This window comes from Lissotriton helveticus, chromosome 1_1, assembly GCF_964261635.1.
Source record: "Lissotriton helveticus chromosome 1_1, aLisHel1.1, whole genome shotgun sequence".
Lineage (NCBI taxonomy): Eukaryota > Metazoa > Chordata > Amphibia > Caudata > Salamandridae > Lissotriton > Lissotriton helveticus.
In genome coordinates, this window is record NC_136057.1 from 1,314,175,088 (window position 1) to 1,314,202,507 (window position 27,420).

The 27,420-nt window shown below is 44.4% G+C and overlaps 1 protein-coding gene across 1 annotated transcript in view; it reads right to left on the minus strand.

Annotated features, from left to right (window-relative positions):
- NOTCH3 (notch receptor 3) overlaps positions 1–27,420 on the minus strand; it is a 209,312-nt gene that overhangs the window by 20,019 nt on the left and 161,873 nt on the right. Inside the window, exons 21-28 of the mRNA XM_078681656.1 lie at positions 26,762–26,946; positions 21,967–22,099; positions 17,611–17,856; positions 15,584–15,696; positions 4,649–5,205; positions 3,251–3,574; positions 2,035–2,183; positions 1,635–1,851 (exon numbers count right to left, since the gene is read on the minus strand). Coding sequence (XP_078537782.1) covers positions 1,635–1,851; positions 2,035–2,183; positions 3,251–3,574; positions 4,649–5,205; positions 15,584–15,696; positions 17,611–17,856; positions 21,967–22,099; positions 26,762–26,946 — 1,924 coding nt within the window. The remainder of the gene's footprint in view (positions 1–1,634; positions 1,852–2,034; positions 2,184–3,250; positions 3,575–4,648; positions 5,206–15,583; positions 15,697–17,610; positions 17,857–21,966; positions 22,100–26,761; positions 26,947–27,420) is intronic.

A 27,420-nucleotide genomic window follows, 5' to 3' on the forward strand; every position in this document is an offset into this window, starting at 1 on the left:
AAAGACTATGAGAATTAAACTCAGCCACAATTAAATAGATTAGACAGAACACAGTTCAACTTCGTATTTTCTATGGTGATAAAGAATCCCTCCATGCAATCTGCCCGTTTAAGTGCATTTCTCGCTAAAACAAAAAAATAATTTCTCTAGGCCTTCTTTGCCTTTTCTTTTCCCATTTTTTGAAACCAAAAAGACCATTTCCCATCCCTCCAACTGCTACGCCAGCTCTTTTCGATCAATGTCCATCTTATTGTGGAAATAATTATTGGGGCACACACTTTGTGTTGTCCGTCTCACAGATTCTCACATCCTTGAGGAGCGTTAGAGCTCATGAGCTGACCCATTGTGGATGAAAGCCAGTAGGAGTTTCTCAGGGCTATGTAGGGCCTTTTGGGGAAGAGAAAGATGCAGACTTAATTTGGCTTCAACTCTATATAATTGGAAAACAAGAGAATATTTCTCTATTTCAGCACTCAGTTCGGACTCCTGTCCTCCCTCCCTCCCAATAATGGTGCTATGCCTTTATGCGTATTGCTATGAATGCCCTGACCAATTTCAAGTGTAACATTTGTCATAAAAAGGCAGTTTGATATTGTATGATGTGGCAGACTGTCACAACTTCAAAGTCCGCAATGTTGAAATCCACAGAGAGAGAAAAAGAGGTAGGGGAATGCCCCTGTCTAGTGTTCAGGATGGGCCTTCCACAAAGGATGTCCAGCCTCTGCTTCCTAAAGAGGATGATTTTGTTATGATCTCAACACCCTCAGCCCCTGCCACACCACAACTGCATCCAGCATACAACCACCTGGTTGTGGAATATCCTCAACATTTCTCCAGGGAGAAAGATCCTATAGGAAGGTCTCTCTTAAATGCAGGTCCACACAATGGAACATTACATCACATCAAAGAGGAGGAGAAGATACAGTTATTGCAACCAGGATAGAAAAGGAATCTATATAATAAATAAACTACCCTCTTTCTCAAGAGTACATCCCATCAAGGATATCACCAGCGGATCTTATAATGACATCCCATAATGACCTACTGGAATATGAATACAGACACTTCACTTGCAGCAATGTATTAATTGGTTTCCATTAGATCTTTCAGCCAATTTACCACACAGGACCAATAGTTCATCTTGTTCCGCAGCCATTTGGAACTTACAACATGGATTTTTTCTAATGTAGTCCTATCTAAGGGTTACCAAAGTGTGTTGCCATAAAAACAAATATTCTGATCAGAACGATCTTAAGGAGATAAAGCAGCACTACAATGGATGTTTGGGCCATAAAGCAACCTGACCCAAACATAGAAAGACTTGATCCGATTCTTCCACACCAGCAACTACTGTCTTCTTGTCGTACGCATATTAGGAAAATACTAAATCACAATGTAATGCTTCCTGAACTTAAGGTTACCTTGCAGCACTCTGAGGTGGACCAGACCTCTGGAACTTTAACTTACATGAAGTTCTTGTAAGTTATATTCTCTTGTGTAGAGGGGGAGAATCTATCAGAGAAAGTTTCACTTTTTTCTAGTGAGACAGAGCATTTTGAATAGGATATACTGAGTGTCTTAAAATTAATTGCTATCTTCCCTGTATAAAAGGAGGACTGCAAAGTTGTTCTTACTTCAAGCCAAGGGCGTCTTGTCCCACAGGTTCACGTCTGTTTTTGTTGCTACTTTCCTTCTTCGGGATGAAGCCTTCTGGAAACCAGAGTGTGCTGTGCTCGCGTTTCCGACGTGCCACCAGCACTCCGAGCAGCAGGATCAGCAGCAGAATCACAGCAGCCACCACAAGCAATGGTAGTAACCGCAAGGGGTCAACGATGGTTGGGCTCTCATCACCTGTTGGGAGAGGGGGAATGATCACAATGTTACCGTAAAAAAGTCAAAAGAAATGTAGTCAGTTAAGTCAGTCCTTCAAAGCAATGATTTGAAAACAAACACACTGAATAGTACACAATATCAAAAGACACTGCACATCATGTGTCCAATTCATCTTCACACAAGTGCATCCCATATACTCACCCCAGACAGCCTTGATGGGGTAGGGGACATTCAGCCTCTCAACCGCTGACAGGGCTGCTAGGTAATCAGCAGCACTCTTCGCATCAGGGAAGCATTTATCAGATTCTTGGAAGCACAGGCGATTGTCAATCTCCAGACTCACTTTGGACCTATGAGGAGAAAAAAAAAAAAAAGAGTACATGATAAATCAGTAAAATCAGAGCTCCAAAACAACGGTAACAAGCAGGTATAACCAACTAGGCATGGAGAGCCAGGAGAGTTAATGACTTGCAAATATCAGTCGTGGATTCAGTGTACTGTGGATCAGTGTCTAAGAACAGATAGCAGTAGTGCTAATTTACCTCCAAGGTGTGTGGCCAATCATTGTTGTTTTGAGGCTCAAACCACCTAATACTATTTGCAATCTAGACTAATCTTGCATCTGGCACATCCTCCAGCACTCAGTTCTAGGTTATCCCATCATAACAAGTCCTATAAAGGGCCCGAACACCCTTTAAGGTCGGGAAACATTAATAAATCTGACAAGTCCAAATACCATTTTTTTTTTATAATTGCAAAAATAGAGGTCCATAGAACATTTCAATGCCCAGATCACTTCTTGTGGAACATAAACATGACCCAAGTTTTCTGCACCAATTACTGGTCATTTGTAAGGTTCATATATTTTGCCACCAGTTTGTTACTGGGCTACAATGAGTCACCCTCCACATTAGCTCTGTTATCATTACAGAAACTCTTTCTTGTAACAAGTCCCACTGATAATAGGGATGAAAAATGTAACCGAACCACCAAGTGTGCCATAAGCCAACATATAAACATACTGCCCAGGTTTGGTCTTCTACAATGCGCTTGGTTTTTGGAGAGTTCTTTTCTGGAATATTCTATCATGTGGATTCTAATCACATCTGCTTGTGTAGGGTGCCAACAGCACAGTTCTAGATCACTCATGATCACCAAAAATTGACTTTTTGGTGCTTGGAAACTTCAACAAAACAAATAACAAGCATATCTAAGGCTGAGACTTTGTGGCAGGTGTAGCATAGAAATGGTCATTTATCGGATTTTTAATCATAAACACTTCTTTCATCAAATCAATCAATTAGCCATCAAGAGGAGTCTAAAGCCAAGCTATTTAACAGATCAACTATGTATTGAGAGGACTATTTAAGGATGCCAATAGAGAGACCTGAGAGGAGACTCAGAACCGCACACTTACCCTATGACTTCTTTTTCCAGCTCCCTCTTTTGAAGACGGGAATCACTGCGATAGTAAGGATAGATCATGTAATCGCCATTCTTGTCAACGCGAAAACGGAGAGAGGTGTGCAAGACAGCGCCGAGCTTCTGCAAAAAGGCATTGCTGGTACGTAGAATCTCCTCTGGTGGAAGCAACACAACAATAACTAGGATACCATCGGCCAGACGCTCTGGGACCTTTGCAGCACAGTCCAGCCCATCCCAGCCACACTCCTCAGTGTTACAGCCCTGGTCGCAGTGTCCATCTTTGAAGTGGTTGATGCAGTATTGTTCATATATGGGGCTATCAAAAGGAAAACGGAGAGAGCAGTAAATAAAAGGTACGCAAAAAAAGGTAGTGTGAAAAATCAGGGGACAACAAAGAACAGGTTTGTCAAAGATGCTGACAAGAGGAGCACGGACAATAGACAGTCTAGCATACTGGGAAAACATTTCATAATTATTTTTTTTTTTAAAAAGTCTTCTAGCTCTAATCGAAGTCTGTTTTCAAAGCCTGTGCAAGAGACTGGCCTATGTTTTACTTTATATGTAACACACTGCTTGTGTTACACCATACTTAATTAGATCACAAGCTACACAATTTAAGTACATGTGCATTAATTCAGTGCTTATAAATGGTATCCCACCTCTGCAATGTCTACCCACAATTTGCTAATGAGCTAATTACATGTAGAATGTGGTACACTTATAAGCAATATATATTTAGGGACTGGTGTAAACCAGAAGATTTAACGTTGCCCTCACTTCTCCATTAACTGCTATAGTTATTATGTTTAGACTTTTATATGAAGACCCTGCCCTCTAACTTTACCACCACCTGTTTTACAATGCTCCATGTGAGATGCCCTCCACTTGTTGGAGACCGGAGAGCTACTACATGGCAACTACGGCTGTACCTATTGCTAAATCATCCTGAAGGTACCATATGCCCACTACTGCCAATGTTACTGGCGTAGCCTGGTGGTGCTTATTTGTTACTTCAACCAGAAGCACATTCAGCTCTACAACATTGCCAGCATCACTGTGGAAATTGGAGACCCATGCTGAAAGTTTCCACGTGCCAACTAAGACTACCCAGCTCAGGCATCCTAAGGGTTGCCCATGCTCATTACTGCCTATCTAGTGACCACATTTCTGACTGTGGCACCAAGATACTATTTCGGGTGTCTGCATCTGATCAAGGTGATGCAAGTTGCCATTATAAAACCCAAGTACACTTAAGCTTAGCATGTCACATACACAATGACCACTGTGGTGCCACATGCTCACTACCCCACCTGTCTCTAAGGCAGCAGCCTATTGTGCTGCTGGACTGAGACACATGTTATTGTGTGATGGTGTACAGGTTGAGCCTTACGTGCAACTCTTCTCTTGGCTCCTGCAGTCGAAGTTGTCATACAAACATTCCGGAGTGTTGCACAGCTCGTCACACTGGCTATTGTTAAACAAGCGCCAACACTGACGAGCCTCACAATTCTTCCATGGGTCATCCACAGATAGGGAACAGTCACCACCATCCCACTGGCAGGACTGCACGTTGCACTCTTTGTCACAATAAGAGTCTCCAGCCTTGGCCCGACAGTCCTCTCGTGGACACCGCTGCTCATGGACTGGTGGCTCAGTTTGTCTTGGGATGGATACACGTGTTCTCTTTTCGCACCTCATGCCTGTGAAGTCCTGTAGGCACAAGCAGTGGAAATATGGGAAGCGAGGCATCTCCTTACAGGTGCCACCATTGTGACAGGGTACACTGGCACAACTGCTGTTGCCACGGATGTGGCAGCTAGAGCCGGTGAATCCAGGCGGGCAACTGCACCGGGCACCCAGGGAGGTCTGCAAACAAGTGCCTCCATTGAAGCAAGTAAGTTCATGGCAGCTCAGTAGATTTCTCTCACAGTTGGGTCCGGAATAGTTCTGAAAAGGAAAAACAGGATTTAAAATGATTGAAAAAGGCTAAAAGCTTGTTAATAACTATTGGCAAATTAGATAAGCATGCATACTGGAAAAAGCTCTACTATCAAAGTCAAACATCATGCCTCTAAGGCAACCCCACATGAGGGACCCCACCCTTCCCCAGTGTCAGTGATGTGCACCAAAAAGGATAATGTTATTTACCCAGTAAGCATCTGTTCTTGGCATGTGGAGCTGTAGATTCACATGCTTTTCATACTCCTGCCATCTAGTGTTGGGTCCGGATGTTTGCACTTTCTTTTTCTTTGAAGAAGTATTTTCCAGTCATGAGGTAGGGGACTCCTTTTGGTGATAGTGCGCATGGGCATTGACTCCATTTAGGCTGTTTTCCCATAGACGGTGAGAATGGAGCGGTGGTAAAGAATAGAGATGTCCATGCGTATGCATGTAAACTGAAGCGAGAACTGCAGCAGCTACAGGTACCCGGGGAGGGGGAGGTGGGTGTGTGCATGTGAATCTACAGTTCTACATGCCAAGAACAGATGCTTACTGGGTAAGTAACATTTTCCGTCCGAGTCATGTGAGCTTTAGATCACATGCTTTGCATAGACTACATAGCAGTATCCTCCCAAAGCGGTGGCTATCCTGTATGTGTTGGAGTGGCCTGAAACAGTGTTTTAAGCACTGCTTGACCACATTGGCTTGTAGTCTCGCTAACACAGCTACACAATAGTATTAGGTGAGTATGTGCAGTGTAGACCGTGTTGCAGCAAATGTTAATTATGGGGTGAGAAAGCCCCTAGCTTGCGAGTAGAATGCACTCTAGAGGGTACAGTTGGAGTCCTCTTTGCTTTTGCATAGCAAGTTTGAATGCACTTAACAATCCACCTTGCAATACCAGATTTGGAGATAGGATCACCCTTGTGTGGTGGTGCAAAAGTAACAAAGAGTTGTTTAGTTTTACAAAATTATTTTGTTCTTCTGATGTAGTACAAGAGTGCTCTTCCGACATCGAAGGTGTGTAGAGCTCGTTCTGCAACAGAATCAGGTTGAGGAAGGAATACAGGTAATTCTAACGACTGATTTATGTGAAATGCAGATACTATCTTAGGTAAAAATTTGGGGTTGGTACGAAGAACCACTTTGTCTCTGTGTAGTTGGAAAAAAGGTTCTTCTATGGTTAGTGCCTGTAGTTCTCCGACTCTCCTCTATGAAGTGATTGCAATGAGGAAAAACGGATTTCCAAGAGAGGAACTGTGGTTCGCATTTGTGCATGGGTTCAAAAGGTGGGCCTATTACTCTTGTGAGGACTATGTTAAGATTCCACACTGGGGCAGGTGAGTCTCTTGGTGGTATGACTCTTTAGTCCTTCCATGAAAGCTTTTATTACTGGTACTCTGCAGAACGACAGATGCTGCCTATTTTCTAGATACGCAGATACTGCAGCGAGGTATTGTCTGATGGAGGTGTAAGCCAATGCGGACTGCTGCAAGTGTAACAGATAGCAGATGATGTTTTATATGGAAGCATCAAGAGGGTTGATGGAATATGCTACTTACCAGTATGCATCTGTTCTTGGCATAGAGGGCTCCAGAGTGGTACATTTATGAATAGATCGCCATCTGGTGTTGGGCTCGGATGATTGCACTTGTTTTTCTCTTGGAGAAGTCTTTTGTCGTCACAAGATCGATGACTCCTCCTTTGGGTGCTAGTGCGCATGGGCATCGGCTCCATCCTTAGATTGTTTTGCCATAGTAGGGTTAGATGGAATAGTATAATAGAATACAGAAAGATGCCCATGTAAGTGTATCTAAATAAGATGGTGTTGGAACAGACACAGGTTTCCGGGGAGGCAGGGAGGGCATGTACCACTCTGCAGCCCTCTATGCCAAGAACAGATGCATACTGGTAAGTAGCATATTCCGTTCGAGGCATATGGGCTGCAGATGGTACATTTATGAATAGATTATACAGCAGTTACCTCCCTAGCGGTGGTCACCAGTGTCTGTAGCAACAGTTTGAAATAAAGTTTTTAATACAGCTTGGCCCACCCTGGCTTGTTGTGTTGCCTGCACATCAACACAGTAGTGTTTTGTGAAGGTATGTGGTGTAGACCAAGTTGCTGCTTTGCATATGTCATCTAGGGGAATGTTTCCTAAGAATGCCATAGATGCCCCTAGTTTACGTGTAGAATGAGCTCTAGGAGGAACAGTTAATGTTCTCTTTGCTTTTATGTAACATATTTGTATACATTTTACAATCCACCTGGCAATGCCTGCTTTAGAGATAGGATTGCCCTTATGTGTTGGGGAAAACGCTACAAATAGTTGTTTGGTTTTCCTGAATGTTTGTGTTCTTTCTATGTAATACAATATTGCCCTTTTGACATCTAATGTATGTAGGGCCCTCTCTGCTACCGTCTGTGGTTTTGGGAAAAAGACTGGTAGTTCCACTGGCTGATTGATGTGGAATGCTGAAATTACTTTAGGCAAGAATTTTGGGTTTGTTCTAAGAACCACCTTATTCTGGTGTAACTGTAGGAATGGTTCTTGTATTGTCAATGCCTGTAACTCACTCACTCACTCACTCTCCTGAGTGAGGTAATGGCTATAAGGAAGGCCACCTTCCATGTAAGGAATTGTATTTCACACCTATGCATAGGTTCGAAAGGTGGTCCCATTAGTCTGGTGAGTACTATGTTGAGATTCCAGACCGGGGAAGGTGGTAATCTTAGTGGAATGACTCTTTTGAGGCCTTCCATGAAGGCTTTAATTGCTGGCACTCTAAATAGGGATAGATGTTGCCTGTTTTGCAGGTATGCTGCTATAGCTGCAAGATGTACTCTAACGGAGGTGTAAGCAAGGTTACATTGCTGTAAGTGTAGTAAGTAGCAAATAATATTTTTTGTTGATGCGTCCAGAGGGTTGATGTTGTTACTGTTACAGTATACAGCAAACCTTTTCCACTTTGCCGCATAGCATGCTCTGGTGGTGAGACGTCTCGCTTGCTTAATGATTTCCATGCAGTTTGGAGGTAAATCTAAGTATCCAAATTCTAGGACCTCAGGAGCCAGATCGCCAGGTTCAGTTGTTTGGGATCTGGGTGCATTATTTCTCCATGGTTCTGTGTAAGGTGCATGGGTAAAATTCTTAATTTTTGATGTGGCACCTGTGAGAGTTGCAGGAGCGTGGTGAACCACAGCTGTCGTGCCCACGTGGGTGCTACTAGTATCATGGTCATTGAAAGTTGTTGCAGTTTTCGAACCACTAATGGAATTAGTGGGAGAGGGGGAAAAGCGTATGCAAATTTGTTGGACCAATTTATCCATAATGCATTGCCCTGCGACAGGTGGTGTGGGTACCTGGATGCGAAGCTTTGGCATTTTGCGTTCTGATGAGTGGCAAAGAGATCTATCTCTGGTTGTCCCCATCTTTGGAAGAATAGCTGCAGTATTTGTTCGTGCAGTTCCCATTCGTGTATTTGTTCTGCTATCTGATTTTGAACTCCTGGTAGGTGTTCGGCTAACAGATAGATGTTTTGAGGAATGGCCATCTCCAAATTTCCTGCGCTTGTCTGGATAGTTGGAGAGAGTGCGTCCCCCCTGTTTTTGAATATAATACATTGCTGTCATGTTGTCTGTTCTGGTCAGGACTGCTTTGTTGAGAATGGGCATTTGAAAGGCTTTTAATGCTAGAAACACTGCTAGTAGTTCTAGATGATTGATGTGCAGTTTTTTCTCCTGCACACTCCATCTTCCCTGTACTGTATATTTCTCCATATGCGCTCCCCATCCGGTGAGCGATGCATCCGCTATTAGTATCACTTGTGGAATTGGTTCTAGGAACGACCGCCCCTTGGAAATGTTTGTTGTGTTCCACCACTTCAGAGAGCGGTGTGTGCGGTCGTCTACCAACACCAGATCTGTAATCTGACCTTGAGCCTGATTCCACTGTGTTGCTAAACATTCTTGCAGCGGACGCATTTGTAGTCTGGCATATGGTATTAGCAGTATGCAAGATGACATCATCCCTAATAGTTGCATGAACTCTCGTGCTGTTAGTGAGTGTTGTGGTTGAAATCTTTGAATCAATGAGATCATTGTTTGAATCCTGACTGGATTGGGGTATACTTTGGCTTTGTTTGTGTCTATAGTAGCCCCTAGATATTGTTGAACCTTGTTTGGTTGCAGGTGGGATTTTGTGTAGTTCACCGTAAACCCTAGCTGGTGCAGCAACTGAATTGTCTTTTGTGTGTTTTGAAGACACATTCTTCTTGTGACTTGGCCTTTATTAGCCAGTCGTCCAAGTAAGGGAAGACATGTATTTGTTGTCTTCTTAGGTGAGCTGCAACCACTGCTAGGCATTTTGTGAACACCCTTGGTGCTGTTGTTACCCCAAACGGAAGGACTTTGAATTGATAATGTTGTCCTTCTACAACAAACCTGAGGTATTTCCTGTGGGCTTTGTGAATTGGGATATGAAAGTAAGAGTCTTTTAGATCCAGTGTAGAAAGAAAGTCCCCTTTCTTCAGTAAAGGAAGTACTTGTTGGAGCGTGACCATGTGGAAATGTTCCGAATTTATGTATGCATTGAGAGGTCTGAGGTCTAGTATTGGCCTTAGAGACCCGTCTTTTTTGGGAATTAGGAAGTATAGAGAGTATACCCCTGTTCCCTGTTGATGTTGTGGAACCCTCTCTATGGCATGCTTTTTTAGTAGTGATAGTACTTCCTGTTTTAACAGTGTTAGATGATCTTGACTCATTGGACGCTGTTTGGGGGGGGATGTTTGGTGGGGTAGCTGTGAGTTCTAGGCAATAACCATGTTGGATAATTTGTCTCACCCACCTGTCTGATGTGATGTTTTCCCAGACAAGTAGGAACTGTGATAGGCGTCCCCCGACCGGTGTTATATGGTCTGGGGGGAGCTGTATGAAGTCACTGTTTTGGGGTAGGAGAGTTGCGGTTGTTATTTCCGCGGCCTCTACCTTTGTTGTTGATACCTCTGTAACTGCCTCTAGAATTACCTTTGGGTGATGTTGGTGTAAAAGAGGTTGATTGCTGGCTGTATTCTTTGATCCGCCTCTATAGGTGGACCTACGAAAGGAACCCCTTTGAGTTGGCTGTTGCAATGCTCCCATTGACTTAGCCGTTTCTGTATCTTTCTTCATCTTTTCTAACGCCTCATCTGTGCCGGAGTCGAAAAGTGTTTTCCCATCAAAAGGCTGGTTCAATAAGGATGTTTGTACCTCTTGTTTGAACCCTGAGACTGAGCCATGCATGTCTTCTTAACATGATACTGGTGTTTATGGATCTTGCTGCAGTGTCTGCTGCGTCTAAGGCGCACTAAATGGAAGTGTTAGTTATTATCTTCCCTTCTTGTATGAGTTGATCTGCCTTTTTTTGATGTTCTTTAGGGAGATGTGTCATGAGTTTTTCTAACTCATCATAATGAGCTCTATCATAATGTGCAAGTAGCGCTTGTGTATTAGCTATGTGCCAGCTGTTTGCCGCTTGGGATGCTACTCTTTTGCCAGAGGCATCTATTAACTTTGACTCCTTGTCAGGAGGAGGAGCTTCTCCTGTAGTGAACTAGTTTGCTCTTTTACGAGCGTTTGTGACTACTAGCGAGTCTAGAGGCATTTGTCCCTTGATAAATATTGGGTCCTTTGGGGCTGCCTTATATTTTTTATCAATTCTTGGGTTTAGTACTCTAGCCCTCACAGGGTCTTTGAATATCTCTGATGTGTGATTGAGGAGACCCTTAAGCATTGGTAGTGACCTGATGTTCTTTGTGCAGCAGGTAGTGTTTCCAAAAGGAAATCCTCTATTTGAGGTTCCGCATGTAAATCTACATTGTGATATTTTGCTGCCCTATTAATTAACTGTGCAAAACCTGTATTATCATCATCAGGTGGTGAAGGTTTTGAGGGATACAGTTCAGGGTCGTTGTCATTATCTGACACTACATTATAATCTTCCCATGGGTCTGCGTCTTCAGGGACAGTGTCGTCATCATCCCTAGGAAGTTCCCCTTCCCCTGTGTCACTTTCTACATCTGTTTGAGGTTTAGATGGGCGTGATGTAAAAGGAATAGCTGGCAGAGTGTGAGGAAGAGGAGAAAATGATGTATCTCTAGGTTGTGGAGAGAGGGGAGGAGTTGTATTCGTCCCCATTGTTCTCTTCTTAGGAGGAGGAGCTTTGTCTTCCAACTGTTCATTCTTCCTCTTCTTAGGTAGTTTTGTCACCACCTTGCCAGTTTGCGGATCAATAAACAAAGTCTTTTGTTTTGGATCTGTTTGATGCTCCTGTGTCGGTACCGAAGTGTTTGGTTCCGAAAGGTGCTTTTGCTTCTGACTGTCAATTTGTGTTTTCGGCACCGAAAGTTTGTTAGAGTCTGATATTTTCGGTGTCGAAGGAGTCTTCGACGTCGAAGCCTGTTTCGGTTTCGACATGGAATGCTTCGACTTCGAGCTTTCCTTGGTATGGAGCTTCGGTGTCGATGTCGAGGTGGACCGCTTCTCGGATCCAACATGGTGGGAGGCAGAGTGTTTCGGTTTTGTTGCCGAGCCCGAAGGCGGGGCGTCGGAAACTTTTTTCAGTTGTCTGACCGGGCTCGAAGGCGGGGTCGACACCAAGCGGGGTCGGTTTTTTGGTAAAGGGACGTCGTCACTCACGGTTTGATGAACGTCGATTTCTTCGACGTCAGACTCGTCCGCTTCGATCCGTCCTCCTCTTCTTCCTCTTCGGGGTGCTGGGCCTCGAACAGCTCCGGGATTGCCTCTGACTGCATCCTCGACGCCTCGTGTCTTCGGGCTCGACGGTTTCTAATCGTCGACTTGGAGGAGAATGCCACGCAGGCTTCACAGTCCCTGGATTCATGTTCAGGTGATAAACAGAGGTTGCACACCTCGTGTAGGTCCTTGTGTGGGAATTTAGCACCACACGTTGGAAATTTTTTGAATGGAGTCCTTTCCATGGACTCAGGGCTGGACTACGTCGAGATAGGCCTCCAGGTCTCGTCGACGTAGAAGTTGGAAATTTTGTTGTTGACGTCGAAGCGCGTCGAAATGGAAATGTACTCGCGCTCGATAACAATACCGTCGAATTGGAAAGGGAATACGCGCCGAAATATAACTCTTTTCTCGAAGTCGATCCGGAGCGCTTCGATCCTCATCCGAACCCGATGGCGGAAAAAAAACAATCTAAGGATGGAGCCGATGCCCATGCGCACTAGCACCCAAAGGAGGAGTCATCGGTCTCGTGACGACAAAAGACTTCTCCAAGAGAAAAACAAGTGCAATCATCCGAGCCCAACACCACATGGCGATCTATTCATAAATGTACCATCTGCAGCCCATATGCCTCGAACATGATTGTTATTGGAATAAACAACAAAACATTCCACTTAGCTGCGTAACAGGCCCTTGTGGTAGGTCTTCTGGCCTCCCTAATGATAGTCATACAGTCTGGTGGAAGGTTTAAATAACCAAACTCTGACTTCAGGAGCCAGATCGGGAGGTTCAGTTGCTTGGGATCTGGGTGTCAGATTTCTCTATGGCTCTGTGTGAGGAGACTGGAGGTTAAATGCAGCTTTGGATGAGGGACCAGAGACCGCTCCAACAGGGTTGTGAACAAACGTTGACATGCCAATGTGGGAGCTACTAGGATTAGTGTGAGAAGTGTTTGCCTGAGCTTCTGAACCACTAATGGAATGAGTGGGAGAAGTGGAAAAGCATAGGCAAATATCCCTGACCAGTTCATCCATAGTGCATTGCCTTTGGATTGCGGATGTGGATACCTGGAGGCGAAGCTTTGCCATTTTGGTGTGGGGCAAACAGATCAATATGAGGCACTCCCCAAGCATGGAAGTATGCGACGAGAACTTGAGAGTGAAGCTCCCATTTATGTTTGCCTCTGCCTGCTGAGGAGGTCTGCAATCTGGTTGTTCACTCCTGGGAGATGTTCCGCTAGGAGATAAAGTTTGCGGTGAAAGGCCCACCTCCAGATGTCTAGGGCTAGGGCTAGGTGGGACAGTTGGAGAGAGTGTGCCCCCCTTGTTTTTGTATGTAATACATAGCTGTCAAGTTGTCGGTACGAACCAAGACAGCTTTGCCCTCCAGGTGAGTCTAAAACGCCTTGAGAGTTAGAAAGATTGCAAGCAATTCTAAATGATTGATGTGAAGCAACTTTTGCTGTTGGCTCCACAGGCCTTGCACTGTGTGTTGAAGATGAGCTCCCCAGCTAGTGAGGGACGCGTCCGCTGTTAGTACTGTCTGTGGAACCGGGTCAATGAAGGGCCGTCCTTTTGATACATTTTGTGTGTTCCACCACTTCAGAGAGCGACGAGTATGGCTGCTTACCAACACTAGATTGGTTAATAGACCCTGTGACTGGTTCCACTGACTGGCTAAGCATTCTTGAAGTGGACGCATGTGAAGCCTGGCATGGGGTAGGTGTCAGCGCCGGTGTCTTAGGCGTTGGGTTCGGCGTTGGGTTCTTCGGGATCCGAAGTGTGGGTCGGTGCTGAATGGTGTGGGTCAGAGCCGGACTTGTATCCATGAGAGGTTTTAGATTACCGATGCATAGCATTTCTAACCCATTGTGGGATCATTCATAAATTTTATTCACAAGCAATCCATACATTAATACATTCATCTGTAACCAAGGTAGGGGAAAACTTGTCTTAGTCAAGGCAGTAGAGCCCTCTTAAAGTATGGACAAACCTTGAGATGACTGGTCTGTGAACCTTTAAAAAAAAAATTTAAGATTACCTGGAACTGCCTTCAGTGTGCGGGAATGTTGTGAAAATAGTATGCAAGTCTTCATATCTGGCAGAAATTTAAATGCATGGCACTCTCATAACTGTTTAAAAGCCAAATTCTATGCAATATCTTCATAGTTTACAAAGATGATGAAACTGCGTGGCCGGTGCCGGTCATGTGGGAGTCATTTTGTGTAATGTGTTTGTAGGTGCGTGCATCAGGTGTATTGGCTGTTGTGTGCGCGGTGTAGTGAATGCATAGGTGGGAATCGAGTTGCCGTGTGTGTGTGTGTATGTGTGAGTGGCTAGTGCACTAAGATGCGACAGGAAAGTCTGGTATTTGACCTGTAAATATTGTTCGTGGTACGTGAAATGTTGTCTGATGTCCTCTTGCCTTTAAGATGTAACTGTTTATGTGTGGGACTGTCTGTGCTATGTTTGGTGTATTTGAGATGCTCTTGTGTCTGGTGAAGGTGTGTTGCGTCTATAAGAAGCAAGTACTGTAGGAATAACTGGGCTACCAAACAGCATGGCGTATGTGCTGTGCTGAATATACTTGTGTGTAAACTTTGCATTACTAAGATGAGATTATAAGAAGCATGGAGGGACACCTGTTAACACCTTATCAGATTTCTCAAATGTGGAAAGGGTAGATGAAACAAGAACCGAGGAGCAAACGCCCAAGGACACACAATGGCTGCAACTGTACTGAAGCACAGCATGCCCATGGCATCAGTTCAGAGATTTCGGTCCTCAAGACAAATGCTTGATGGTGACGGATTCTTCAGTACCAAATGGGCTTAAAATCAGCCCCTACTTTCACATTTAGCTCAGTTACTCCAGCGCAGGGGGCATTTTAGCAGTGTACTTGATACTGGACTATTACTTCCTGGTGCTATTCCAGGATGTAACCCTGGAGCCTCAAGATACTTAGACCATCTCTTTGTTTGCTAGCCACTCAAGGTATTTTTTGAAAGCTACGTTCTCATCCACTGTCTGACTGCAATGCAGGCAAATTATGCAAAGTGGTCGCTTTGTCTGGGCCGGTGTACTTATCAGAGTGCTGCCATGCTGACTAGGAAAACAGCAGAGAAAAAGCAATTGTGGGAAAGAAGTTAAAAGCAATTTCGCTTTTCAAAAAGGTCAAAAAATGTGAGGAAGCTATATGCTCCAAAAACGGATGCTTAATACTGAAACAGATAAGAAAGCAAGGCATACGGTTCAGATAATCTTCACAGACTGGAAAAACTAACAGGGGCAATCGGAGATGGAATTACAGTTGGACTCTGGGGCAGCTTGGCTTCCTTAAAGTGTCAATCTAATGCCTCAATAACGTGGACAAACAACAATGGATAAACCATGGATAACTAAACGATCAAGACTTTTAGTTTCCAGCATTTTCTTTGTTGTTTCCTTTTAAAGTGGGTTCATTGCAACAAAATAAAACTAAAAAAAGGAGTTGTGCTTGCAAGTTGTATTTTTGTTGAAATGGGCTATTTAAAAAAAAAAAAAGCGTGTATGATACAGAGGTGCGCAAACACCCAACCAGTGTTATGGATAAAGCACTTTTCAGTGGAAGCACCCTTGTATGCCATTGCCCCATTCACAATATTTCACGTACCGGTGGGCATCGACAGGTGTAACCTAGTGGCATGTTCACCGTCACTTGGCAGATGCCTCCATTCTGGCAGGGTTGAGATTCACACGTGTTCACAGCACTCTGGCATCGCCGACCTGTAGAACGGGAAACAAGAACAGATGGACTTCAGTATCTAGAAAGCAGGTTATTCCTACTGTTTCATGGTTTTCCCTCTGGACAAGTCCTTTAAGGGGCTCCCTTATAAAATCTTCACCATTTCTTTTGCTCCTGCCTCACCCACTCCAAAAGTTTCCTTTATTAATAGGACACTGCAAGCAGGGAAGCTGTGCTGAGACTAGGTTTGGTGTAGGTATGGGACCTTTGACGAAAGTGCGACTACAAGGCCTCCCTCTCATGCCCCCTTGGGAGCTGGTGCCCCCTTTGAAATTAGGTAATTCCCGAATAATGCTGAGGCTAATTTTCTGACATGCAAATTGCATGCCACGTCAATCACGTCTTCGGGGGAGTGACTTTTTCGCTACCCACCCTGACGAAAGCCCAGGACCTTGCACAGGGAGATAGGACAGGGCTGAAACATGTTGGTGATTTAGGGTCATAAGAACATTACATCATTTTAGCCCTTTATACATTTTTAAACTTCCCTCCCACCCCACTACTAAAGGAAACTTTTGGAGTGGGTGAGGAATTTTATCTTTAAAGCTACGCCCCATAAACCCAATCTTCATAAGTGCTCCCTGGATTATGGTTAAGCCCACCCGACCTTTAGGAGTTGGTGTGACCTTGATGAAGCATTAGAGCGAGTGAGGGTTGTATACAGAAAAGGGTTTCTTTCCCTTCCCACCCACATTTTGGGTGTGCTGCCATCTTGCGACAGACGATTCCCCATCTTTCGCTGTTCCAAAGGAGCCATATTGGTTCCAGAGGGGATACTTTTGTGTCTTTGAAGTAGAAGAATCTGCATAAGAACTTAAGAGGAAAAAAAACATAGGCCTGGGAACTAAGGTTACTGGCATCTATGCCCCACGATTGTATTATTGGGAGGGGGCAGGATGAGTTCAGAGTCATTAAAAAGGATTATGTAAAGCATGTGAATCTATAACAGATTCATTCTTATCATTAATACCAGTGCCTTATAGTTGTATGGTAGAACATCCCAGCCATTAAATGCCACCAGACAAGGGCTTTTAAAAGAAAGCAGCTTTACAAAATATGAACAAGTGTGTCTTTGAAGTGGGTGTGTGTTGGGGGGGGGGGGGGTGAATGAGAAGATATCCGCAGGAAAGTTCCTAACATTTAAAGGAATAAAGGTTTTGGTTAATTAAGTGCTTGAATAAATTCTGGAGCACTTGGAAATAAAAGTGTATGTTCGGTTTACCGTAACAAAATCTCTATAAAGTGTAGGTGCCCCCATTCTGATCTGTTCTTAGGAGTCCCCCTGCACGTTGCCACAGCAAAAGAGTGAAACCTGAATAACTAGATGTTCATTATCATCAGGCAGAGAAAGATACACAGGAGGAAGGCACGGCTACCTATGGGTTTGGATTTCTGCTATAGTTGTGGCAAAGTCTTTCTGGCTGTTCTCCTGAGGGCAAGAATGTTGCAAGGGCATAAAAGCATCTGGGGCTTTAACACGATTCGCCTAAACACACGTAGGAGCAAGGGTGCGAGAGCATTTAGGCAGTTAATCCCAAACTGAAACAGGTTAACCTTTTGTCCTTCTCTCATCAAAGGAACACCCACACTTTTCAACTATCTGTATGTTCCTAAACTCTCAATTCCTACGCCTGTAAGCCCTCTACATCTTTGCATCAACTTGTGTACCTTCCATATAGATGTCCAAAACCATCAACATGAATTCAAACACCATAATCAGCTTTTCAATTTCACAACACAAACTCCCTTCCCTCTCCATAAAGAGATCCTTGTGTCTCAATGCACAACTGTCATTCAGAAATCACTTCACCACAGAAGTATCAGCTTCAAAATCTGCCCCTTTTGACCTTGCACATAAGACACTGGAAACCCGGATGTAGTTTTGTGTTGCTCACCTGCATATCCCTGCTTGCAAACACACTGATAGTCATTGGAGAGTTGAATGCAATCCAACATATTCTGGGGATGGCAGGGGTTTGACAGACACTCGTTGATGTCCCCTTCGCACCGCTCGCCAGTGTATCCGGGTGGACAATTGCAACGGTAACCACCAACCTTGTCCACACAGGTGCCATTGTTGAGGCATTTTGGGGTGCGGCTGGTGGGGGCGCAGTCATCTTCATTGATTTCACAGAGGACTCCTGCAGCAAGATAGAAAAACATTTTAGGCACAAGTGGGTGTTCTGAACTCTCTTTGAGGTGCCTGCATATTACGTGCACAGCTGAAAGTGAATGGTGAATGTTTTTTTTATTAACAGCAGCTGCAGCAATCACATCAGAATACAAACCATGGTGAATCACAAGCAAACAAGTCCGAGTATGTTCATAGTCTCAATACCCTGAAGAGGCCTTCCATTGCCACTTGCAAAAGTGAAACTCCAAATCAAATTTATTTCGGGCTCTGGCCTCATTATATAATCGTACAAAAAAATACATCTTATACTTACAAGCACAATGTTCACATACCACTTGAAGGAGGAGTGGTGCAAGAAGAAATTCATACTGCCAAATACATTCTTAGATAATAGTCCAAACCAACACATTTATTTCATCGCAATACCTTTTTAAAAGTGCATGATACCCTTGCTCGAAATACAGAAGACATATCACACAGCTACTTGCTCCAGTTTTCAATTACTCATGTACTGTTCCCTAAAAGTAGCTTTTCAAAAACGTCCTTCATAAACTTATGAGGAGTGAAGATGATCAGTCACCACTTCCAAAACACTTTTGTGAAAGCCCTTGGAGTGGCGGTGATTCCAACACAATGCAAATGCTGTCCACTTACCACAAATCAAAGGTATTTGTGAGGAGCAGGGTTGAAGGAGGTGTGGGAGTAAGATTCAATGAGATGAATTCCCCCCTGTCAAATAAATGGGAGGACATACTGTAGAGACTTCTTATTGAAACAGAATGTATTAATCAATTGGTCTCAAATCTAGTATTGGGCGAAGCGAGTCCTTCTCTGGAATGAAGAGGTTTAGTTAGAAGACTCCTTCTCCTTGCTTATGTATGGGTACTGGTTGCACAGCTGCGACCTCTAATTGCAAGAGGGGTTAGATGGTATGATGGAGGTAGTGGCATCAAGGTAGTATGCTGGGTGAGATGGTATGAAACTCAAGGCAGTACCTCTTCTGGGCAGCACCGATCTGATGTGGTTTCCATCCAGCGGTGGTGGAAATTAAATTTCAACCCACATATAGGTGTCACATGATCTGGGAGAGTCAGAATTTGGGGGCAAGGGCTCTTTTGACGGAGCCACCTCTTCCTCTGTCTTTACCATTGTTCCCCCTATATCCTCTCCTTGAGTAACCCTGGTTTGTATGTAGGAATGTGGAAAGCCTGCTCCTGTCATTAGAACAAATATGCCAGGGCTGGTGGTGCTGACTGAATGCCCCCTCTTGCCTGGTGCCTACAAAAGCATCCCTTTGAAGCAGACCATGTGCTCATGGTCTTAGCAATCTTGGTGTCTTTTGAACTTCTCTAATAGCTCATCCCATCAAGGGGACGTCAAGAAGATGTTGCTGCACCGTTGATGTAAAACCTGAAATGTGAAGCCACGCAAACCAGTGCAGGAGGACAATAGCTTTGACACTACGGAATGCAGTCTAAGGTGCAACCAGAGTGCACCTGATGGTTGCAATAGAGATAGTTTTCCCCTCTGCAACCAGTTCTTCACCGCTCTTTCTATAGGCCTCTGGAAGGTGCTGTATGAAGGCCTCAATTTATTCTTAGTTATACCAGTCATAGTTTGATAGCAAGTCTATGGAGTGGGCTATTCACCACCGAGTAGTTGCCCCTACCACAACCCTCTTCTCCGCAGCACCAAAACTCTTACTTTGATCATCCAGAAAGGCTAGGGCGCTCGACCTCGGAATCTGGGTTCGAGTCTCGGTAATGACGCCAAAAATCTCCTGTGATTCTGGGCAAATCACTTAATCTCCCCGTGCCTAAAATGAAAGTGTGTCCTCATGTAATGTAACTGGAAATATGTAAAGCGCTCTGATACCTGATTCGGGTCTAGTTCGCGCTATATAAAACTCTGCAAAAAAAAAAACAAGAAAAAAAAAAACATTCCCAGTTGCCTGGGTGGAAGCCCACTTCCTAATGTACAGAGAGGGGCAATGGGAGACAACTTGAATTTCCTCTCTACCGTAGATGTAACTACTTTTGCCCTAACTGGGTCCTTTAAATTGTCAGGAACTGTTTTGAACATCCATTTGAGCACTGGTAGAAACTGGACTTTGGTCTCAATCTGAAAGGATTTCCACTACGAAGTCACCCTTTTGTTGTATAGTGTACATTTCCACCTTATGGCGACAAGCAGCCCCCTGCATCACTGCAGGATACGTTGTGATTTCATCATGGGGTGGTGGGGACGGGAGTGTGCGTAAGGGCTTGATGGGCTAAGGATCAAGGTCTTGAACATCTGGTTACCGGACAGTCTTTCCATGGGTCATCACCCTCCACTCCTGCCACCACAGGATTGTCGTATAGGTCTCCCTCCTCATTATGGCTGCAGGTATCAGAATAAGAGTGAAATTATCTTTCTAGCGTTGTAAAGGATGTTGTGGAGGGGAGTGCCTAGGTGAAGGTAGCAATTTCTTCCCCGAAAAGGAGGATTCAGTTTTTGGGTATCAGCAGCAATGTGCTGGAGATTTCCCCTGAGGGTTTGTGAAAATCTTCCTAATGTCACGACTTATGAAAATTATCTCTGGTATTACATCCAGTTCCTCCAATAGCCTTTTGAGAATGGGTGCCTTGGAAAGTCTGATCTCTGCATCAAAGGTCTAGTCATTGGCCTCTACTTTTTTTGGCAACAACTTCGGCCCGAGTACGGATCCTAACTGCTTTCATAGGTGAGGAGGCATGGTGGTGGTTCTCTCTCTTCCTCTGTGGTCTGCTCGGCTCCGAGGCTGGTGTTATCCAGAGCCAGAGGGCAACGGTGCACCATACGTGGAGGGTTTGGACCAGTTAGGGCTGAATGCCAGACTCCCTTCGGAGCAGTGCTCTGCCTTAGCACTAAAGCGTTTTGGTGTGGTACTTCAGGAACGCGCAGAGTGCCGGGGTAGTGCTGACTGCCGCCCTGGGAGTGGGCTTCGTTTACAACTCCATCAGCATCTACAGCAAAGGCACTCCTATCTCCTCCCCTTTGGGGGCACTGGAAGACATCTACAGCAAAGGCACTCCTATCTCCTCCCCTTTGGGGGCACTGGAAGACATTTTGTGGCCTTGGTGTCAGGAATCCCAAGGACCCTCCATCCTTTGCCTCGGTGTCGAGGGAGTATTGTTCTATGAATACATCTGAAGAGGACTCACACACGGTAGGAGAAGTAAAGGTTGCATATGTCATAAAGATCAGTCCAAGGATAGTGTTGCACTGTGGGCAAAAATAGAATGGCATGCGATCCATGAAGCTGTATTCGCCCACATTTTTAAAGTTGTGACGTCCGAAGGAAGGACGACTTGGAGGCATCGATTCAGAGATTCTTCTCTGGTAGATTTCAATCATTCTCTGTTTATGACAAGACTAGAAAGATTATCCTCCTACCTCGGGTGTAGAGGATTGCGTCCAGGTATGCCTGAGAAAGGCCCTGAGAAACATTACAGAACACTTCTGAAACAGGTGGAAAAAAAGCAATCCAAGGGTGGAGTCGGTGTCCATGCACATTGTAAAAGTAAGGGAGGAGTCACAATCTCATGACTTGAAGCTTTTTCGAAGAAAAGCAACTAAAACTAGGTGGCAGGACTATGCAAAGCATGCTAGTTTACAGCCATACATGCTATGAGCAAAAAGGTTCTGAGAGCCACAAAGATATTGGAGGCAAGCTTAATCTATAAGAGGCGGTTATGCCTGATAATTTTATTGGTGAAAACAGTTTCACATCAATCTCCCATCTCACTTAGGTAAACCTCCCTTCTTCCAGTTCAAACGATATAGAATGCCATGCTCACCGAGTAAAATGTGAGAACACATCATGTATATACTTGCTACTTCATTTCACCATTCATGCAAATAGGCTCTTTGCCATTTTTTCAGTATAGTTAGCCACCCAGTTTGAAATGTAAATTCATTCTTAGGAGCAAGTGGCTTGTTCCACTTACAAAAAAAGACAGTGGCCACGCTGGGCACAAGAATGAGCTGCAGACTTGCAAATCACGACAATAAAACATGGTAAAAGAAAAGGCATATGTATTTTGTCATGTGGCTTTAACAAAACATTATTGCTGTCAGAGAAGCGTAATCTTACCCAGAGTTCCTGGTGGGCAGGAACACATATAACGCCCAATCAAGTCAACACAGGTGCCTCCATTCTGGCAAGGATGGGACTGGCATTCATCAATGTCATATTCACAGTTCTTGCCCTCAAACCCTGGTGGGCACTGGTAAAACAAGGAAGTATATGTGAACATTTTAGTCTGAAGAAGAAAAAATAGTCCCAACCTCAGTCAACACCCACACCAAATCTAGAAATAAGGACAATGCCAAGCCATCTAGTTCAGCCAAGGACCCAGGCAGTAACAATTCAATTAAGGACACCAGCATAATCCTAATTCCCAAAATGGCAGAGATTCTTATAGAACAACTTACCAAAGTCTACTTACTATATGTTAAATAAACAAAATAAAGTTACCTTGTTGCCGACCAGTTTATAAACACAGAGAAAACGAATCTACATGTAGCAGTGACTGGAGTTGGCTCCCACAATTAAAGTTGCAAGCTCTGAATGTCTACAATAGTGATGTATCCTGTTGCCAATGGTCCACTAATCAATCAATCAGCATTGTAAAGCACAGCACTTTCACCTTTGGGGGTATCTGGGTGCGGGGTCTCAGTTGAAAAGCCTGGTCTTGAGGAAATGGCGGGAAAAGGGACAAAGCGAGCAGCAAAGGCACAACAGAGGACAGAAAAATGAGCAGAAAAGGCGAAGAAGAACAGGAGGGGGCAAAACAGAGCAGGAAAACAAGCAGAAAAAGCAAAACAGAGCAAGAAATGAGCAGAGGAGGCACAAAGAGAGGGCAGCAGGTAGACATGCGCTACCAAAGGGGATGATGGACGGATGAGCGTTTGAGCAAATCAAACACTCACCCCCAGTCATCATTCTTTAGCTCACTCCACCACCCCAGTTCAGACATGGTCATATGAAAATCAGTCTGACCTGGACCTGGACCCTGGACCGGAAACAAGCATCCTGGGACCGGTTTCGGTCCAGGGAAGACATGGCGTGGCAGTTTGGGCTGGACTGTTCCCATGAGGCACAGCGTCAGACTGATTTGCATACGGCTATATCTGAACTTGGGTGGTGGAGTGAGCTAAAGAATGATGATGGACTAAACCCAGATCAGTTGACTGGGGGTGAGTGTTTGATTTGCTGAAACGCTCCATCCATCACCCCCTTTGGTATGGCTTTGTTTGCCCTAAGTTGGCAGGGTATGCCCAAATGTGGGTCCCTTGCTCACTGGATTCAAGGTAGCCTGGCTGATGACGGCTGATTAGCCAGAAACCGGTCCCAGGATGCTTCTTTCCGGTCCAGGGAAGACATGGCTTGGCAGTTCGAGCTGGACTGTTCCCAGGAGGCACGGGGTTAGACTGATTTGCATATGGCTATGTCTGAACTTGGGTGGTGGGGTGAGCTAAAGAATGATGATGGACTAACCCATATCAGTTGACTGGGGGTGAGTGTTTTGATTTGCTCAAATGCTCCATCCATCATCCCCTTTGGTACAGCAGGTAGACATGCAGCAGAGGTTAGCAGACTGTGGGCAAGCTGGACCGGAGAACTGTTGCAGGGGGAGCCGGAATGAGGACCTGCTTAATGGGGTGTACTGCGGCCACCATTAAGTAGGTCTTGTGGGAGGGTGGGGCACTGGGTGGTGGGAGGAGGAAAACAGTAGGAGGAAGGAAACGGCAGGAAGGGGGAAGAAACAAGTAGAAAAAGCCAAAACAGAGGGCAGAAAAACCAGCGAAAAAGGCAAAACAGGACAAAACATTAGAGGAAAAAGGCAGAGCAGACAAGCATTGGCGTAGCCAATCGGTCTCACTTTTGGGACCTTATAAGTATTTAGTTATGCAGCACAATATCATTTGTGTAACAATATCAACCGTTGCATGGCCAAAAACACTTATAAGGTCCCAAAGGCGAGACCTATTGGCAATGCCAATGCTTGTTCCATTTAAAGCACTGCAGACCAGGAATCTTTTGCCTCCATCTTATGGAGTACAAGTAAAGTTTTCCTTGACACAGTTATATTCCAAGAATTCTGGAGGCAAGCCCTGATTAAACAAATACTGAAAAAGCCCACAAAGAATACTACAGTCCTGAACAGACTCCTAACAAAAAGCGAGAAAAAAAGCTATGCCAATGCTGGTTTTTCTCTGGCGATTGGCGAATCTCTTATATGTGGATTTGTGATGTAGCACATGTCACGATCCAGCAGGTGATGCTGTCGCGCTGCAGGTCAGCTATCTAGTCAGATCAGAGAAGATTTGACGCTCACGTGAACCTAAAGTACAGCTAAGCATTACGTTCCGCGTGGTGAAGTAAAGATGGAACGCGTCACAGCTTTGTGCGTCCTCCCACACTGACTGCATCTTTAACCCTATTTACATTTACCCCTTTGTTTAACCTATAGTAGACACATTTTGCCTCATCTGTGGTTACTGCGGCGTCAGAACATATCCATGAGCAAGAGAAAGGCACCTGAGCAGAGTCCCCAAAGATTTCATCACAGACTTTGACTGTTGAGATGATTTGGAGCAACTAAAAAGGGGGTAGGACGAATCTCCGAGAGTACATCTCAAATCATTACGACTCCTAATGTTTCACTGAGGACATCATGGCATTGCGCACCATTAAGGGAACAAATGGGGAAAAGTGATAGTAAAAATGCACTGGTGGCGGCGAAGGGATTGAAACCAACAAGGTGGGCAGAAGCAGATGCGGCGTAACACGCTTTGTGGTGGGGGAGGGGCTGAGCGAGGCGCTTGCCAGATGGCGCCTGATTGGGTGCTGAAAGCTGGTGGCTGCGTGTGTGCACGCGCGCGTAACCGCAAGCGCTAGGCTAGCAAAAATGTGTGGTAGCACTTTTGAAAGCCACTTACTAAATGTCTCGCAGAGCAGCACATGCGCTGGCTCAGGCGAGGCCTAACAAAGAGCAGAATTGGCAAAACTGAGTGCAGAAAAAGGAGTAGAAAAAGGAGTAGAAAAAGGCAAAATAGAGGGAAAACAAGCAGAAAATGGAAAAACTGAGCAAGAAACTAGCAGAGGAGGCACAGATGGCAGCAGGTAGACAGGAAGAAGAGGGTGGTGGACTGCAGGCAAGCTGGACAGGAGAACTGTCGCAGAGGGAGCTCACACGAGGACCTGCTGTACATCAGAACACAATGAAGCCTAGTGCCTTCAATGTGCTTACATCTTGATGGGTTCCTTGATTTTAAGCATGGAGGGTGAAGAGGGTAACAGTTGATAACATGGTGTATGTAACAGAAATAGTTGTGGCGCATTCAGCTGATACCTTTCACTGATTCTTTATGTACGGTACAATGGTGTCTTCAGTTTTCAGAAGCGGCAGATGAGTATTTATCTTTTTGATTAGAAAAAGCAATAATGATTTAAATAATCAGCCAGACTATTGTATGGAAGGATGACCAATTATATTATGAAAATGATTGCCCCTGCATGTGACAGTACAGGGCGTCCTCGTATTAATGCAGTGCACCATTATACATTGAGTATTCAGAGATAGTTTTATGCAGGGTATAGCATCACTCTTCAGCCCTGAGAAACCACTCAAAGAGCTGGAGAAAAATAAATAGCCTCTGAAGATGTCCCATTATTGGACCTCTGTTGCACAATGTGAAAATTAAAGGAAATTGTAAGGTGAAATAAAAAAGCAGCTATTATTTTTCACAAAATCAGCCATCAGGTAAAATAACCCCTAAAAGATCAGCATACTGCTGTTCAAAGAACCAGTGAAAAACCACGCAGTCTAATAAATTAAATTGCAGCTAGAAATGAAGTGGCAGTAAAAAAAAGTGAAGGGAAAAGGTAATATGGCAGTCAGGCTTGCACTGAGTTTTGCCTGAGGGGATAATTAAAGTTTCAAGGAGCAGGCATTTCACAAAAAACACTGCAGAAAGGTTAAACTAGTTTAACTCAAACTGCAGGTGTACAGAAAAGGCGGTCTTCAGCCAAAAATTGACAATGTGATTGATGGTGCCAGAGTTGGGACTCAATAGCCCAGAATCACAGCACACACCTGAAGAAAAATAGGAGACAGGCCAAAGCTTTACAAATACACTACTAAATACAGATGTCTTTTTGGATTGAAATCCTATTTGTTAAACAGTAATTATGTAATAATGCATGGCATGTAAAATCTTACATTTTGAACCCCCCAGCAGTCAGACAGGAGTTCTTGAGTGAACCCAAGATCATGAATACTAAGAATAAACATGCACAGGTCAACAAAAAGTGTATAGTATCCGAACCCAGCTGCTGTACTGCATTCTGGGATGCCCCCTCTGGGAAGAGAGCACATCATTTTAAATATGCCGCTGTCCTCTTTCTAAAGGAGGGTAAGTTTAAAAAAAAAAAGTTCATCCGGCCTATAGAAAAGTGTTCATCTGTGGGGTAGGAAAAGAATTCAAGGAACAAGAAGCATAAAATGCTCTCTGCTGGAACAAGTCTGGCCTTTTTGGTAGCCACACAAGAGAGCTTGGAAAGCAGTACATTAAGGCAAAAGAATAAAAAGCACACCCTTGTACTAAGGAGCCAAAGCTGGGTTTAAAATATAACATTTTGTTGCAAATGTAGAAAAGTTCCAGATGTGATTGGAGTTATAATAATTGCATGTCGTCTGTTTAACATTGATACTTCCTTTCATTTAGGGGATGTCAGTGTGTGTTCTAGCTCCATCAAAGGAACTGGTTTCTAAATCAACTCGAACAGCACTCTATAAATGTAAACAAAGCATGCTTTTTCTGTGTGTGTTAGCAATTTACAATGATCTGAGTTAGCTCTTGGACTAGACTGTCCATCTCACCTCACATACGTAGCCTCCTACATAGCTGTGACATTTGGCTCCATTATGACACTGATTCGGCTGGCACTGGTCCACCTCGGTCTCGCAGTAGCTGCCCGTGTAACCTCCCATGCAGATGCACTGGTGCGTGCTCCCAGCATTGATGCACGAGCCTCCGTGTTCACACAGATTGTCCATGCTCACCCCTACAGCACAGGGAGAAGGATATTAGGAGCAACAATCAAAGTACTGAGCACCAAACAATCACACTAACTTCTGAGACGGCTTCTCCACCATCCAAACCAAAACCAAAATTACACAGGAGCCATCAGGACTTTTGAAACTAACCACAGCACTCATCATTAGACTTGGTGCTTCAAAAGAGTCAGTATTTTAAATGAAAACATGTCAACTATCGGAGGACAAAACAAGCAATAAACCCTCATGCTGTGTGGTCTGCGGAATTCCAGTTAATATGAATTATGTATTTTCCATTAATGGCCAATAACCAACTGTGAGCTAGGTTTCAATCAGAGTAGACATACCAGGTCCTTCGCTCTAATCCAGCGACAATGTCTCTGAGAGACCCCTCCACCTTATTCAATTCCTTTAGAAGTGTTCTTCTCCAGCTCCCCCCATCCACACAACACCCTCTCATTATTCCTTCTGTAAACAGTTGT